Source organism: Pogoniulus pusillus, chromosome 2 (genome assembly GCF_015220805.1).
Source record: "Pogoniulus pusillus isolate bPogPus1 chromosome 2, bPogPus1.pri, whole genome shotgun sequence".
Taxonomy (NCBI): domain Eukaryota; kingdom Metazoa; phylum Chordata; class Aves; order Piciformes; family Lybiidae; genus Pogoniulus; species Pogoniulus pusillus.
In genome coordinates this window covers 11,138,285-11,150,309 of record NC_087265.1, presented here as the reverse complement: position 1 = coordinate 11,150,309, position 12,025 = coordinate 11,138,285, and the positions used below count along the sequence as shown (strand labels likewise).

At 40.0% G+C, this 12,025-nt stretch overlaps 1 protein-coding gene across 5 annotated transcripts in view; it reads right to left on the bottom strand.

The window, feature by feature from the left end:
- The window catches only part of DPP10 (dipeptidyl peptidase like 10), a 665,816-nt gene that overhangs the window by 22,025 nt on the left and 631,766 nt on the right, over positions 1-12,025 (bottom strand). For all 5 annotated transcript variants that reach the window (XM_064156282.1, XM_064156301.1, XM_064156292.1 and 2 more), the window contains 5 exons: positions 10,969-11,016; positions 10,762-10,883; positions 6,412-6,459; positions 3,344-3,442; positions 3,166-3,235 (listed from right to left, as the gene is read on the bottom strand). In XM_064156282.1, the coding sequence (XP_064012352.1) occupies positions 3,166-3,235; positions 3,344-3,442; positions 6,412-6,459; positions 10,762-10,883; positions 10,969-11,016 (387 nt within the window). The remainder of the gene's footprint in view (positions 1-3,165; positions 3,236-3,343; positions 3,443-6,411; positions 6,460-10,761; positions 10,884-10,968; positions 11,017-12,025) is intronic.

Genomic DNA, 12,025 nt, shown 5'->3' with positions numbered 1-12,025 from the left:
GCTTGCTGAGATGTATAAGAATAAAAGCAAAACATAGATAACTCACTCACTTCTGCTGGGGAACTGGCTGAGCTGTATCTCTCTCTGGCCTTTTTGACTAATCCACTTTGCTTCCTAACCCCCCTGGCTGAACCTCTATTCTTCCTTGGGACTGAGGTAAGGTTGAGAGGGGTAGGGGGAAGGTGAAGGGGCAGTTGAGAGCCACTCCTGGGGACTCAGGTTTCTGGGAGGGCTGTTGTGTTTCTGTATTATCATTTACCTTGCATATTTCTGTCTATAACTGTATATACTGTAAATATCTGCTTGTATATTGAGCTAAGCTGTAAATAATAAGCTTCATTCAATTTCCAGAGCCGGCTGAGTCTAGTCTGGGTGATTTCTAAAATGGGGGAGGGGGGAACACCCAAACCATCACACCTCCTTTTTCTTAAGTCTTTGTCACATTACAGTGCTACTGGTAGAAAGTGAAAGCCACTTCATATCTGCTAATACTCCACTTTTCCAGATATCTATCTTCTCTTTATACACATCTAAGTTTATGTTGCCTGAATCAAGACGTTATACAGAATCTCATCTCTAAAAAATGGATATACAATTACACCAACATTCTTCCCAAGGACATTGCTAAGCATGCTTCTTCAAACTTTCAATAGCTGGAATATAATGATAACTTATCATGGCTACAGATGGAAGCAACAAAGTAAGTGCAGCTGAACAGTATGAAAGGCAGTACTTGTCATCAGCCACGAATACAATTCCTGTCTGACACTTCTAGTAGCAGGAACAGAGTGTTCTTCATTCAGTCCCAACAGCACTGGGACTCAGTAAAGTTAAACAGATGGAAATGATAGCACATACATCAGTGTTCCCTGAAAAGCTACATGTTCTCCTTGGACAAGCCCTGGAATGGGTTGTCCAGGGATGTGGTTGAGGCCCCATCCCTGGAGGTGTTTAAGGCCAGGCTGGATCTGGCCAGCCTGATCAAGGGTGGGGTGTCCCTGCCCACAGCAGGAGGGTTGGAACTAGATGATCCTTGTGATCCCTTCCAACCCTGACTGACTCTATGATTCTATGACCTGAACAGTGGAGTATTTTCTTTTAAAGTAGTACTTGTGATAAAGAAATGAACCTAAAGATGTCAATATGGAGGTGTGTGGATCAAGAAATTATCCACTGCACACATGCAGACTTCATACCTTTCTTTCTGAGGAACTAAGCAGAATTTGCTAGGCTCAAACAACCATCCTGCAAGGGAATCTCCACAACTTCAGTCACAGTTTTCAGTCTTTAATTCAGAAAAACACATACAAACAAACCCCCTAACTTGACTGCTGAAGACTTTAAGTTATAAAAAGCTGCTGAAGAAATAGAACTTCTTTCTCTTCTAGGGATGAGAGGGACACACAACATGCAATGTTCAATGAGCCAAAACAGGTTTCAAATTTTTGGTTTCAGATTTTCAGCAGTTTTTCTAAAAATAACTAATTGCTAAGGCTAACTAACATTTAGAATTCAGCATTGAAAAGGTAAGCATTTGACTAAAAAGAAGCAATAATAAATATAGACACCAGATTCTGTATGTGTAAGTGGACAAGTTTCCTTTTTATCTCTCCTGCACGGCATAAACCAAAACCAAACCAAAAACCCCCAAACAAATAAAGAAACAAATGAAACCACCTAACCAAACACCAACACTAAAAGGTAACTATAAAACACAGCCATACATTATGACTTGGCCACTTCATTTGCTTCCAACTTTGGTAAGTTTAAATCCAGGTCCTGCCTCAATACTGGCCTGTGCTATTTCAACTCTTGATATCTAAACCCATTTCATAATAGAATTTCTTTAGCTTTTATTTTTCTTCTCCTGTCAGCTTTGGCCACAGCCTTCTCCTCATTTCTGCTCATTCCATTTTGCCTTCTCTAGGTTCCACACAAGCACATAACCTCATATTTTACCATAACTGTATATTGCAGATTATCTATTTACTGGGATGTTTAGGAAGGAAAGTGTTACACTGCTAACACCTTAGTGCTCCCTGACTCACAGGACAAAAAAAGAGTAGGCAAGAATGTTTAAAACTCCCTGTTATGCTGCTGGTGTCAATTAACAGAGTAGGTTTGTCTTTGGCACTCTTAAAAGAGCTACTTAAAATGTAATCATGCTTCAAGATCCTGCTGTCAAATGCCTCAAAGAGAAAATAATCCACGTGTCTTGTTATTCCACAAGAAAAGAAAAGCTTGTTCACGAGCCACTTAAAGCAGAGAGCCTCCAAAACTGCAGCTAAAAACAACAAGGGGATGTCTACTCCAGGTGGTACAGCTCAGCTAAGGTGATGTTTTCATGAATTTAGCAGCGCACTCCTACACCTGTGACTGTGAAATTCATATAAACTCCTTCAAATGGGACTGGAAGATCTGTAGGTACAGGAAAGCCACGGCAGAGCCAGGCCAAACCCAGGTGGAGAGTAACAAATGATGCCCTGAGCTGGCCATCAGTGGTTCTCCTAGGGAGGCTGCAGATGCACTCATGCCTCTGCTCTGCTCATTCTGGAGACATGCAGCTTAAAGGTTGACTTTCTCTAAAAGGAATACATAACTGTTTCTTTTCAAGAGAACAGTGCAGATTTCCAGGGAGTACCTCCTTCCTCCCATAGAGGCTTTCTACAAACATCAACAGACTTTGGATCCTACTTATGATGCCTTCAGCCACTGATACTCATTTTTTCCCCCTTGTTTGCAGTGCTCCTGAAAGCAGTTTCGCTTTATGATTCTTAATCGAGTCCCTCTTAAAAGCAATACCCATTTCTGTCAAAGATAAAAAGCAATATGCTCTGAATGAGGTCCTCTAAGAGTAGGTATCAGTGTGGGTCCAAGAAAGCCTGCAGAAGTGCTCACAGCTGCACCAGAAGGGCCAGTGTCCCATATACATAAAAGCACACTAAAGTAGAGCTAGGTTTGACAAGCTCAGAAAAGCCCACAAAACATCTAGCAGACAGTACCTATAACAAAACCTTCCCTAGAACAAGCCATTTCATTTATCAACTCAAATCCACCAGGCAATTTTCCTATACAATGTAAAAAAAAGAAAAATCCAATTACAGAGTTATTTTTTGTAATGAAGTACTTTTGCATTCTTGGGAGTGATTCTACAAAGATACTTACATTATTAACAGAAGGGCATACTGGTTTCGATCCGTGAAATCTTTTGGCAGGGACAACTGTAAAGGGAGTTCTTTCAAAAAAAGAGCAGAACATTAAGGGCTGGTAGTCACACAGATGAAAAACAGTAACACTGTGAGAAAGCTTTGGGTTTGGTAAAATAGTATTTTCCCAAATTTACCGTAATCCTCAATGTGAAGCATTTTAATTTCAGTTCTGAAATTCTTTTTCTTCGAGGCGACTTCTTTCAGCACAGCATTATTTTCCAAAATATGAAACTCTGTGGGAAAGAGGAAGGAAAAGCAAAAAAGGCAATTTGAAAGGTGCAGAGAATCATCGCATCAGAGATAAATCATGATTTCGAAAAGGAAGAAGAGACAAATGTGCAGTGAGTCTTGTACACGAATTCCTTTTGCAAATTCTTTTTTGTTAGTGCGACTGCTTTGCGATTCAGGAACTGAGCAATCAGCTTAATTCAAAACATACACATCTATTTGAGGCACTTAGTGCCATGGTCTAGTTGATTGGTTAGGGCTGGGTGCTAGGTTGGACTGGATGATCTTGGAGGTCTCTTCCAACCTGGTTGATTCTATGATTCTATTCTATGATTCTATTCCCTTCACTGGCTTCAGCAGGCTTTGTTTCCATTAAGCACTAAGAATGAATGTGCTGATGAACAACATGAACACTAGTATCCCTACAAATACTGACAGCAGCTGTCACAGGAAAAGGTCAGCCTGCTGGTCAATATCCCGAGCCTCAAGCTGGCATCCTTTCCAAGCTATATATTCACAGGCTCACAGGATGTCTCAGGGGTTGGAAGAGACCCAAAGAGATCATCGAGTCCAACCCCCCCGCCAAAGCAGGACCATACAATTTAGCTCAGATTGCACAGGAACACATCCAGACAGGCCTTGAAAGTCTCCAGAGAAGGAGACTCCATGCTCTCTCAGGGCATCCTGTGCCAGTGCTCTGTGACCCCTACAGTAAAGAAGTTCCTCCTTGTGTTGAGGTGGAACCTCCTGTGCTGCAGCTTACACTCCTCTCAATGCCTCCCAGCACCCCACTGGCCTTCTTGGCTAGCAGGGCACATCGCCAACTCAACTCAACATGTTCCAACTCAACATCTAGCCAGTATTGCTCTACTTGATTACTGCACTCCCTTCTCTGCTTTCTGCACTTCAATGAAGACTAAGACTTCAGTTTGGTTTAAAGCTGTTTTCACACATGAAAACACAATTAATTAGTTTTTTGGGTTTTTTTTTCTTTTCTTTCTTTTCCTTTTTTTTTTAATTCAAATTACCAACCTTGCTTCCAAAATGTAGATTTGGGTGAGGTTTTTTTATTAGACAATAAACCCTCCACTTAGGGCCCAAACAGATAATCTAAGGAGAATGTTTGTTCTGGGCAGTAAACCAAACTGGTATAATTATACTCCGAGGATGGAATAATTGAAGTAATCCTTAATCATTCTTTTATGAATTGAAGAGGATAATCTAATCTTGCAGTGAAACATTAACGGTAAATTATCTCTCTCATTATTTGGTTTCTTGTTGTTATAACAAATGACATCCCCTTAACCTGGCATGCTTTGTTTTCCATTAAAATGCTGTACACAAATCTGTTTTACAATAATTCACTTTCAGCAGTACTTTAGATACAAATAGCAATGAGTGAAATTCTACCTTCACGGAATTGCATAGCTCTACAGAAGTCATTGAATTTACTATAGGCAGTAGCTACCGCTTACTGAGTTGGATAAAATGCTCTCCCCTTACTGTTCTACTGTGGTAAGCTTTGCAAACACTAACAGTTGTTGGGGACTGGCTGAAAAATGGGGGGCACGAGCCCATAGAAGCTTGTACAATCAAGCCTTGGATGTGAGGTCTGAGTATTGAAGCACAGTAAACCACAGCACTGTGTGAAGAAGCTCAGAGGAATTTGTCCTTGAGCTTTCTGATAAACAGCTGCTGTGGGACTGTGTACAAAGGAGGAGGGAAATAGGAGGAATATGCAAATTCTTATGTTTAGGTGCACTAAAAATGCTTTTGCAGTAACTGCAAGTAGGGAAGATTATGCATATTCAAATATTTAGATGCGCCGAATGCCAGTGAAAAGTACCACATTGCATGCTGTGCATGTGCACTTTTCTCACCCTAACTGAAAGTATGTGCTTTGTAACTTGAAGTCTGATGCTCTCAATAAAGAACTGAATTGCTTGGATAGCATAGCTCCTATTGAGCCATCTCCTTTGCTTTCCCATTCCCTTCTGCCAACAGTGACATTTAAACCAAAAATCAAAGAAGCATGCATGTTAGCTAACAGCTCACAGCATGATGCTCTTGATCAGGATGCTACTTCAACATGCAAGATTGCCTCCACCTGCAATGGTTGAACAGTAGCTGGCCCATGACAAAGTGCAGGCAGACAAATATAGTTCAGGACATTCATAGTCTAAGAAAAACTCTTGGGATAATCTAACAAATCAAGTAGGATTGGTTTAATGGTTCTGAATTGAAAGGCGTCTGCTTTCCTTAATTCACCTCTTCATGGTTTGTGGAGCCATAGTGGAGTTGGATGTAGCAGAGTAGTCACCTCTACTGCACCAGAGAAATACCTAAGTGAGGAAAATTCTGTGGCTGAATAACAGGCTTCCATTACAACGCACCTCAAGCAACAAGGGACAGCAACAGATTCAGTGACAATATACAAAAAAGCAGTGAGCAAAACTTGAAAGTTAGAGGTATTGAATACTCAATCTGATCCCTTTATTCTTGGATTTGCTATCACTGCAAACATCAGTGCAGCTGCTCTGATTCGAGAAATACAAGAGAAGGACTAAGTTCATTGGATTCAGGTTAGATTTTATGATCAGTCCTCCAAAGACTGTATCTTACTTCAAGATAATTGGATTGTAACCTCAGAAAGATCTCTAAAACCACAAAAGGTGTATCACAATGGCAGCACATTTTACATAGAAAGCAAAATGGATGAAGACCAACCTGCCAGCTAATTAACTCAAGAGTAAATAGATGAATTACATGAACTTAGCATAAAACATATCTGAAAAGCCAAGGGAAGTTCATTGACTTGTCTCCTTATCACTTGCAGATGTGGATGTTAATAGCAGTTTATGTGAACAAGCCATCCATTAATCTTCATTTGCTTGTGATTTTCTTCTCCTATATAACAATCAAGAATGATAATAAAATACAGCTATAATACACCTATTTCATAAGGAATACTCACTTGCAGTATTACTTGTACTGTGCACACTAACAACTGGAACGCCTGGCCCTGTTAGGAGGAGAGAAGAAAAACAGAAGTGTAGTGTAGTTAGTGGTCAGTATTTCGGTGACAAAGAATGAGAGCATCATTTATCACTTAAGACCAGATCCTAGAAGGCCCACACAGGCTTCCCTTCAAGCAAAGCAGTTACTCCACTGCTGTTTCCTGGGAAGGATCCAAGTTAGACTACAGTACCAGCAAATCTGTTCAGCAAGCAGTCTAGTACCCTGCACCCAGAATAAGCCTTTTTTTTTTAATCTCCATGGTTTAGCAATGACTGAAGAATAAATTATTATGGAGGCACTTAAGGTCACTGTCTCAAACACAGAAATTTAGGCTGAGAATTTCTGATAACATTCACCTCTATATTCAATGAAAAAATCTGCAGAGGTGTTGAAAAATTACCCCATTTTTCATGTAATTATCTGTTTAAGAAGCTCCTTTGGTGTGTCAGTTCTGCAAGACCAACAGCATCATGGTTAAATGGAAGTGTAATCTAATCTTATTTAATGGTACTGTCAGATACTATATTTTTACTGTAGCACTAAAACTAAATGCACCAAGAAGAATTGTCCTTGTCAATAGGTACTGTGCAAGTGCACAAGCTTGCACAGGAAATTGGGGTGGTGTGCTAGTTTGAAGCTAGCTAGAATGTTTTGGTGAGAAGAATTAGATTACAGGCTGTGAAAGGGAAACAATGGTGATGTCTACTTCACTCATAAGCTTGCTGAGATGTAGAAGAACAAGAACAAAAATATAGATAACAGAGTTGCTGTCTGGGCTTTGTGGGCTGCACTTCTCTCTCTAACCTAACCTGACGCCTGTGTGACTAATTCACCTGCTTCCTAATCCCCCTGGCCAGCCCTCCAATCTTCCTTGGGCATAAGGCAAGGTCTGGGGTAAGGTAGAGAGTTGGGAGGAAGGTGTAAGGGCGGTTGAGAGCCCCTCCTGGGGACTCAGGTTTCTGGGAGGGCTGTTGTGTTTCTGTATTACCTTTTACCTTGTATATTTCTGTCTATACTGAAAATACCTGCTTGTACATTGTGCTAAATTGTAAATAAGCTTCATTCAATTTCCAGAGCTGCTGAGTCTAGTCTGGGTGATTTTCAAAGTGTGGGGTGTGGGTAACACCCAAACCATCACAGGTGGTCAAGTATTTTGCACACTCAGAAGTATCTCTGAGTTTGCTGTGCCTGCTCTAGTACAAACTTGGAAAAGCAATGCTGCATCCCACCCCTAACCTGGAATTTGTGCATAGGAAACTCAGGTTTTATCTTTCTGATGCAAGTTTAAATTACATGTAGGCAACCACTATTGGGCTAGGAAGGATGAAGGCAAGCTGAAGTCCCTGAAGACCCTATGGCAGATGAAAGCATGAATCCTCTCAAATTAGAAGTTAATATTCCACTTTTTTGGAAAACCCCAAAAAATCCCTTTGAGAGCAATTCAGACACAGATCTTAATTTATGTAGTTTGAGTCATTCTGAGACATTGTCTCTCTCAACTAATTACAGCATGAGCCTAGGGAAACTTAGACCTGAAATAAATAGCATGATGCCATTCACAACCTCTGCCAGCCTCCACCAAAGACTTTGATCATTTTCACTCTCTGCCTCACGGGAGGCTACTGACAAAAATCTTACAGGTAGATTGCTGACAAATCAAAACTTTCTGCCTTAGTTCTTCAAGAAGGTAATTTCTTCAGGTTTCTCTTTTTGTTTTGTCTTGTTTTATTCCATCTCCTTTTACTTCTGAATTGGATGTTTGGCTTTGAATTCTGATTTAAAATGGACAATTTTTATAGGGCAAAGCACTGGCATTTTCCAGGACCAACTCTATTTTTCACACTAAATGGTGGAAGAACAGTGACAAATTTCTATAAAGAGGGATTAGAGTAGATCAAAAAGCTGATCAGAAAACAGAAAGGCAGATTTGAGTTACAGGGATCAGTTCACAGCTTATCAAAACTAACACAGAACTTGGATTTCCTCTTGACTTTTTATAACTAACACTAAATCCACAACTTATTTCCTGTTGTATAAAATGGGAAAAATAATAACTCCCTTTGTGAAGTATCCTATTGGAGTAGAAAGATTAACATTTGTTACTGTTTATGAAATGCTAAAGGGACAATCCATGAGCAATGTGGAAACCGAGTGTATAGGATGTGCTTGCCCAAAGTTGCAATGTTGTAGACCCAGTTTTCCTCCTACCAGCCTAGCTGTAACTTCTTACTCAGTTACTTTACCTATCTCAGTCCTTAGAGATACATAAAGCTGGTATACTAAGAGGACTCCTGGCTGAAGGTAACTAAAAAAGGAAAAACTGTCCTAATAATGGTGTTCATACATAAACAGCAGGTGGAAGAACTGAAACTTCTACAGAAACCAGTCCAGAGTCTCCTGAGGACATTTTTAGGCTAATGGCAAATTGCTTTTGTAACAATTTAATCAGGCTTTTTGTTGTGTGAAAATGAATGCCTGTGCATGAAGAGGTGGTGTCAGCTGTCTCCCTGAAGCAGTATACCTCATACTCTTACAAGCAGCTCCCCACAGAAGGGTTTTAATATCTGCTTTATGATGGTGGTGCCATCAACTTTGATGCTATCAAGTATTCAACCCACAGCAGGCATTTCATGCAGCTGTGGCAGTACATGTGGGCCCCACTGCTGTTGTAATTGTCAAGCTCTGATGGAACAGAGAAGAGCAAGAGAACACAAGAGAAGACCTCTGAATAACCCCAAGTTGACAACTGTACATCAATGTTAGAGATAGAAAGAACTTCATGGCAGTGCTTTATCATCCCTGCTCAACACTGGCAGCTTTGGGGAGTCTACTGCAACTCAGTGGAGTGTAGGTTTAATACTAGGATGATCTACAGTCTTACCAGCTCAAGCAGAGAACTGACAACTGCAAAGTCACTGAAAGTCATGAGCTTGTGAGTAAATTCCATGTGCAGCCTCCTACTGGTACCCACGTTTTTATATCAAAGGAACATGTTAAAAATTACAGGCTGAATATACTCAGTTAAAACAATTACCAGAAGCTAAGCCTTTGGGCCCTAGCACCTTACTGATTCAGTGCAAAAAAAAATCCCCAATTTACAAACGCCTTCCTCTTGCAGGAGTCTGAGACCTTTCCCATAGGGACTATGTGAAGCACAAGGGATAACCACAAAGATCTCATTACTAGCGCAGTCTTTGCTCAGGTAAGGGCTTCAGGAGTTAGCCCCATAAATTCTGCTGAGGCTTTAACCATTTCTAAACCACACAGCTGGTTTAGTTTTCTTCCCTCCCCCCCACAATCAACTATGTATTAGAGATGCACAAAAAAACTCCACCAATCTTATTTTAGCCAATATATATTCATGGTTTGTTTGTTTGAATAGATTCAATTCACAAGCCAGCAAATACTTTATTTTTGTGCAAAACAAATGTAGAGTTGAAAATAAATGGGAAAAAAAAACCATGCAAATAGAATGGGCTTTTCATATATATTTCAGATGAATTGTGTTCTACTCTATTCAGTCTGATGCTTAGCTGAGCAAAACTACTGGGAAAAGGTTGTGTGTATAATATAGCAAGTTTCAAGGTCAACAAGTCTACCTATACATTTTATTATTGATTGTTTCATGCTTTTCTGAACCTGTGCTACAATCTTGCTCATCTCCTGTGTGGAGGTTATAAATTTATCAATGTGGGATGGTTCCAGTTCTCTGTTTATATAGAAACTCTGAAGACAATTGGGGCAATTTAGTGCTACTGGCATGCAGCTAACAATGAAACAATCTAGCAGTTGCTTATTGCAATTGTATTGATAAAGATTTGCTTATGTGGGTTAAGCCATACCTGGGTTTTGGTAGACACACACATATATGTGGGTGTGTGAATATACACTGCATGCATACATGTACAATATACACACAGAGAGTGTTACAGAAAGCAGGCTCTCATTTTTCAACTAGGTATAGTTGCACAGGATCAATGCCAATACATAATAAGATGGAGCTGCTACAAATCACAGTATTATCACTATAAATTACATACTTTCTTGTCATGTACTTCTATTTATGGTCATTTTTAAAGTTAATGTCCCTTGCTAGGCCTAAAGGATGAGCAGCTTTCTGATATCAGTTGTTATTTAGTTTTGGCACAGAGGATCTTTACATACAGTCATGCAGTGAGCTCTGTACAGAACTTCAAGTAATCCACTACAAAGCTCTATGTTAGACTCCAGCCTAATGCACTTCTCAAGGGAATACATTAATTCTGGAGCAAATACAGTAGTATTGCATGTTGTGCAGTTGACTTACCCTTGCAGTGCAGTATAAAATGTCTATTCATGGGGCTAAACTTTGCACTGAAGTATGTGCACTGGTCTTTCAAGAAGTTACATGAGAGACACTGACGATTCAATGATCCCACTGTTGATACACTGGGGAAAGAAATGATCAGAAACAATTTTCATTGGAATCAAACGGGACAAAGAACCTGTTAACACAGCCCCATGTACTTCTTACCTGTGCAGCTGTCTTCCTCTTGGGGATTCTTCAGTGCTTAAGAAATAACTGTGCCCAAAAGACAAACAAAGTTAAACTCAGCTTGGTGAACTGCCTAATTTGTGTGGTGTTTAGAGAAGTGAGAGATGGTATAACTAATGTTTTTTACAATGAAAAAATCCCAAATACATATGAAGATCAAATATTTGTATATAAACTTAAGCTCCAAGATTAAACTGAGACTCAACATACAGAGCAGTTATTTCAGAGGCTGTATGAGCTCATATTCTGGTTCTGTGGTTCTATATTCAAACAAGGATGAACAAAGTAATGTTTTCTGTTTAATTTCTGTAATGGCCAGAAGCTCAAATACAGAAGAGAAAGCCTCTCCTTCACTCCAAGAGCCTGAAATATAAATCCAAGGAGCAGAAAAAGGTCACAATGAAATTGTATCGTAAATTTCAATAGGCCTTATGATACCCAAAAGCCTTTTTGAACTATAGAGCGACTTTTTCTTCTGTCTAGAGACAGAAGCTAGCACCTTAGGCAACGGTTTACAGACAAGATTATGTGGGTGGAAAGAGTGCTGCTGCAAGAATATCACGACAAGTCCTTGGAGTGTCTCACATGGGATCTCCAGAGTTTCTGTTTGAAGGGGAAAAGGAGGGCAAGGAAGTCTTAAGTGGTTAAGACAACCGAGTTGCAGTCTGCCACTTCTCTTCAGGCTGACTGCATCTAGACTTCAGCTTTTTCAGCTGAAACTTGGAGAAGTATCAAGAAATTCTCTATGGATACATTTTCAAAACCCATGGAAGGACTGGTCAGAAAGGGTGTCTCTCCAGTACCAGTGGAGATGACAGGCATTGCTGCAGCCTCAAAAACATCCTTGCTGAAATATCACTGATTTTAAAGAAAATTAGGCACATCTCTATCTTTTGCCATTTGAAGACTAAGCAAAATCTACTGAAGCTCTGTGGAGCTTTGTGTCCATTCTGTACTGCTCAAAATGATCACCAAGCATGTGTTGCGTTTCCTTCTCACTGTAGCACTAAGATGGGCTTTGGAAAGATATCTCTGA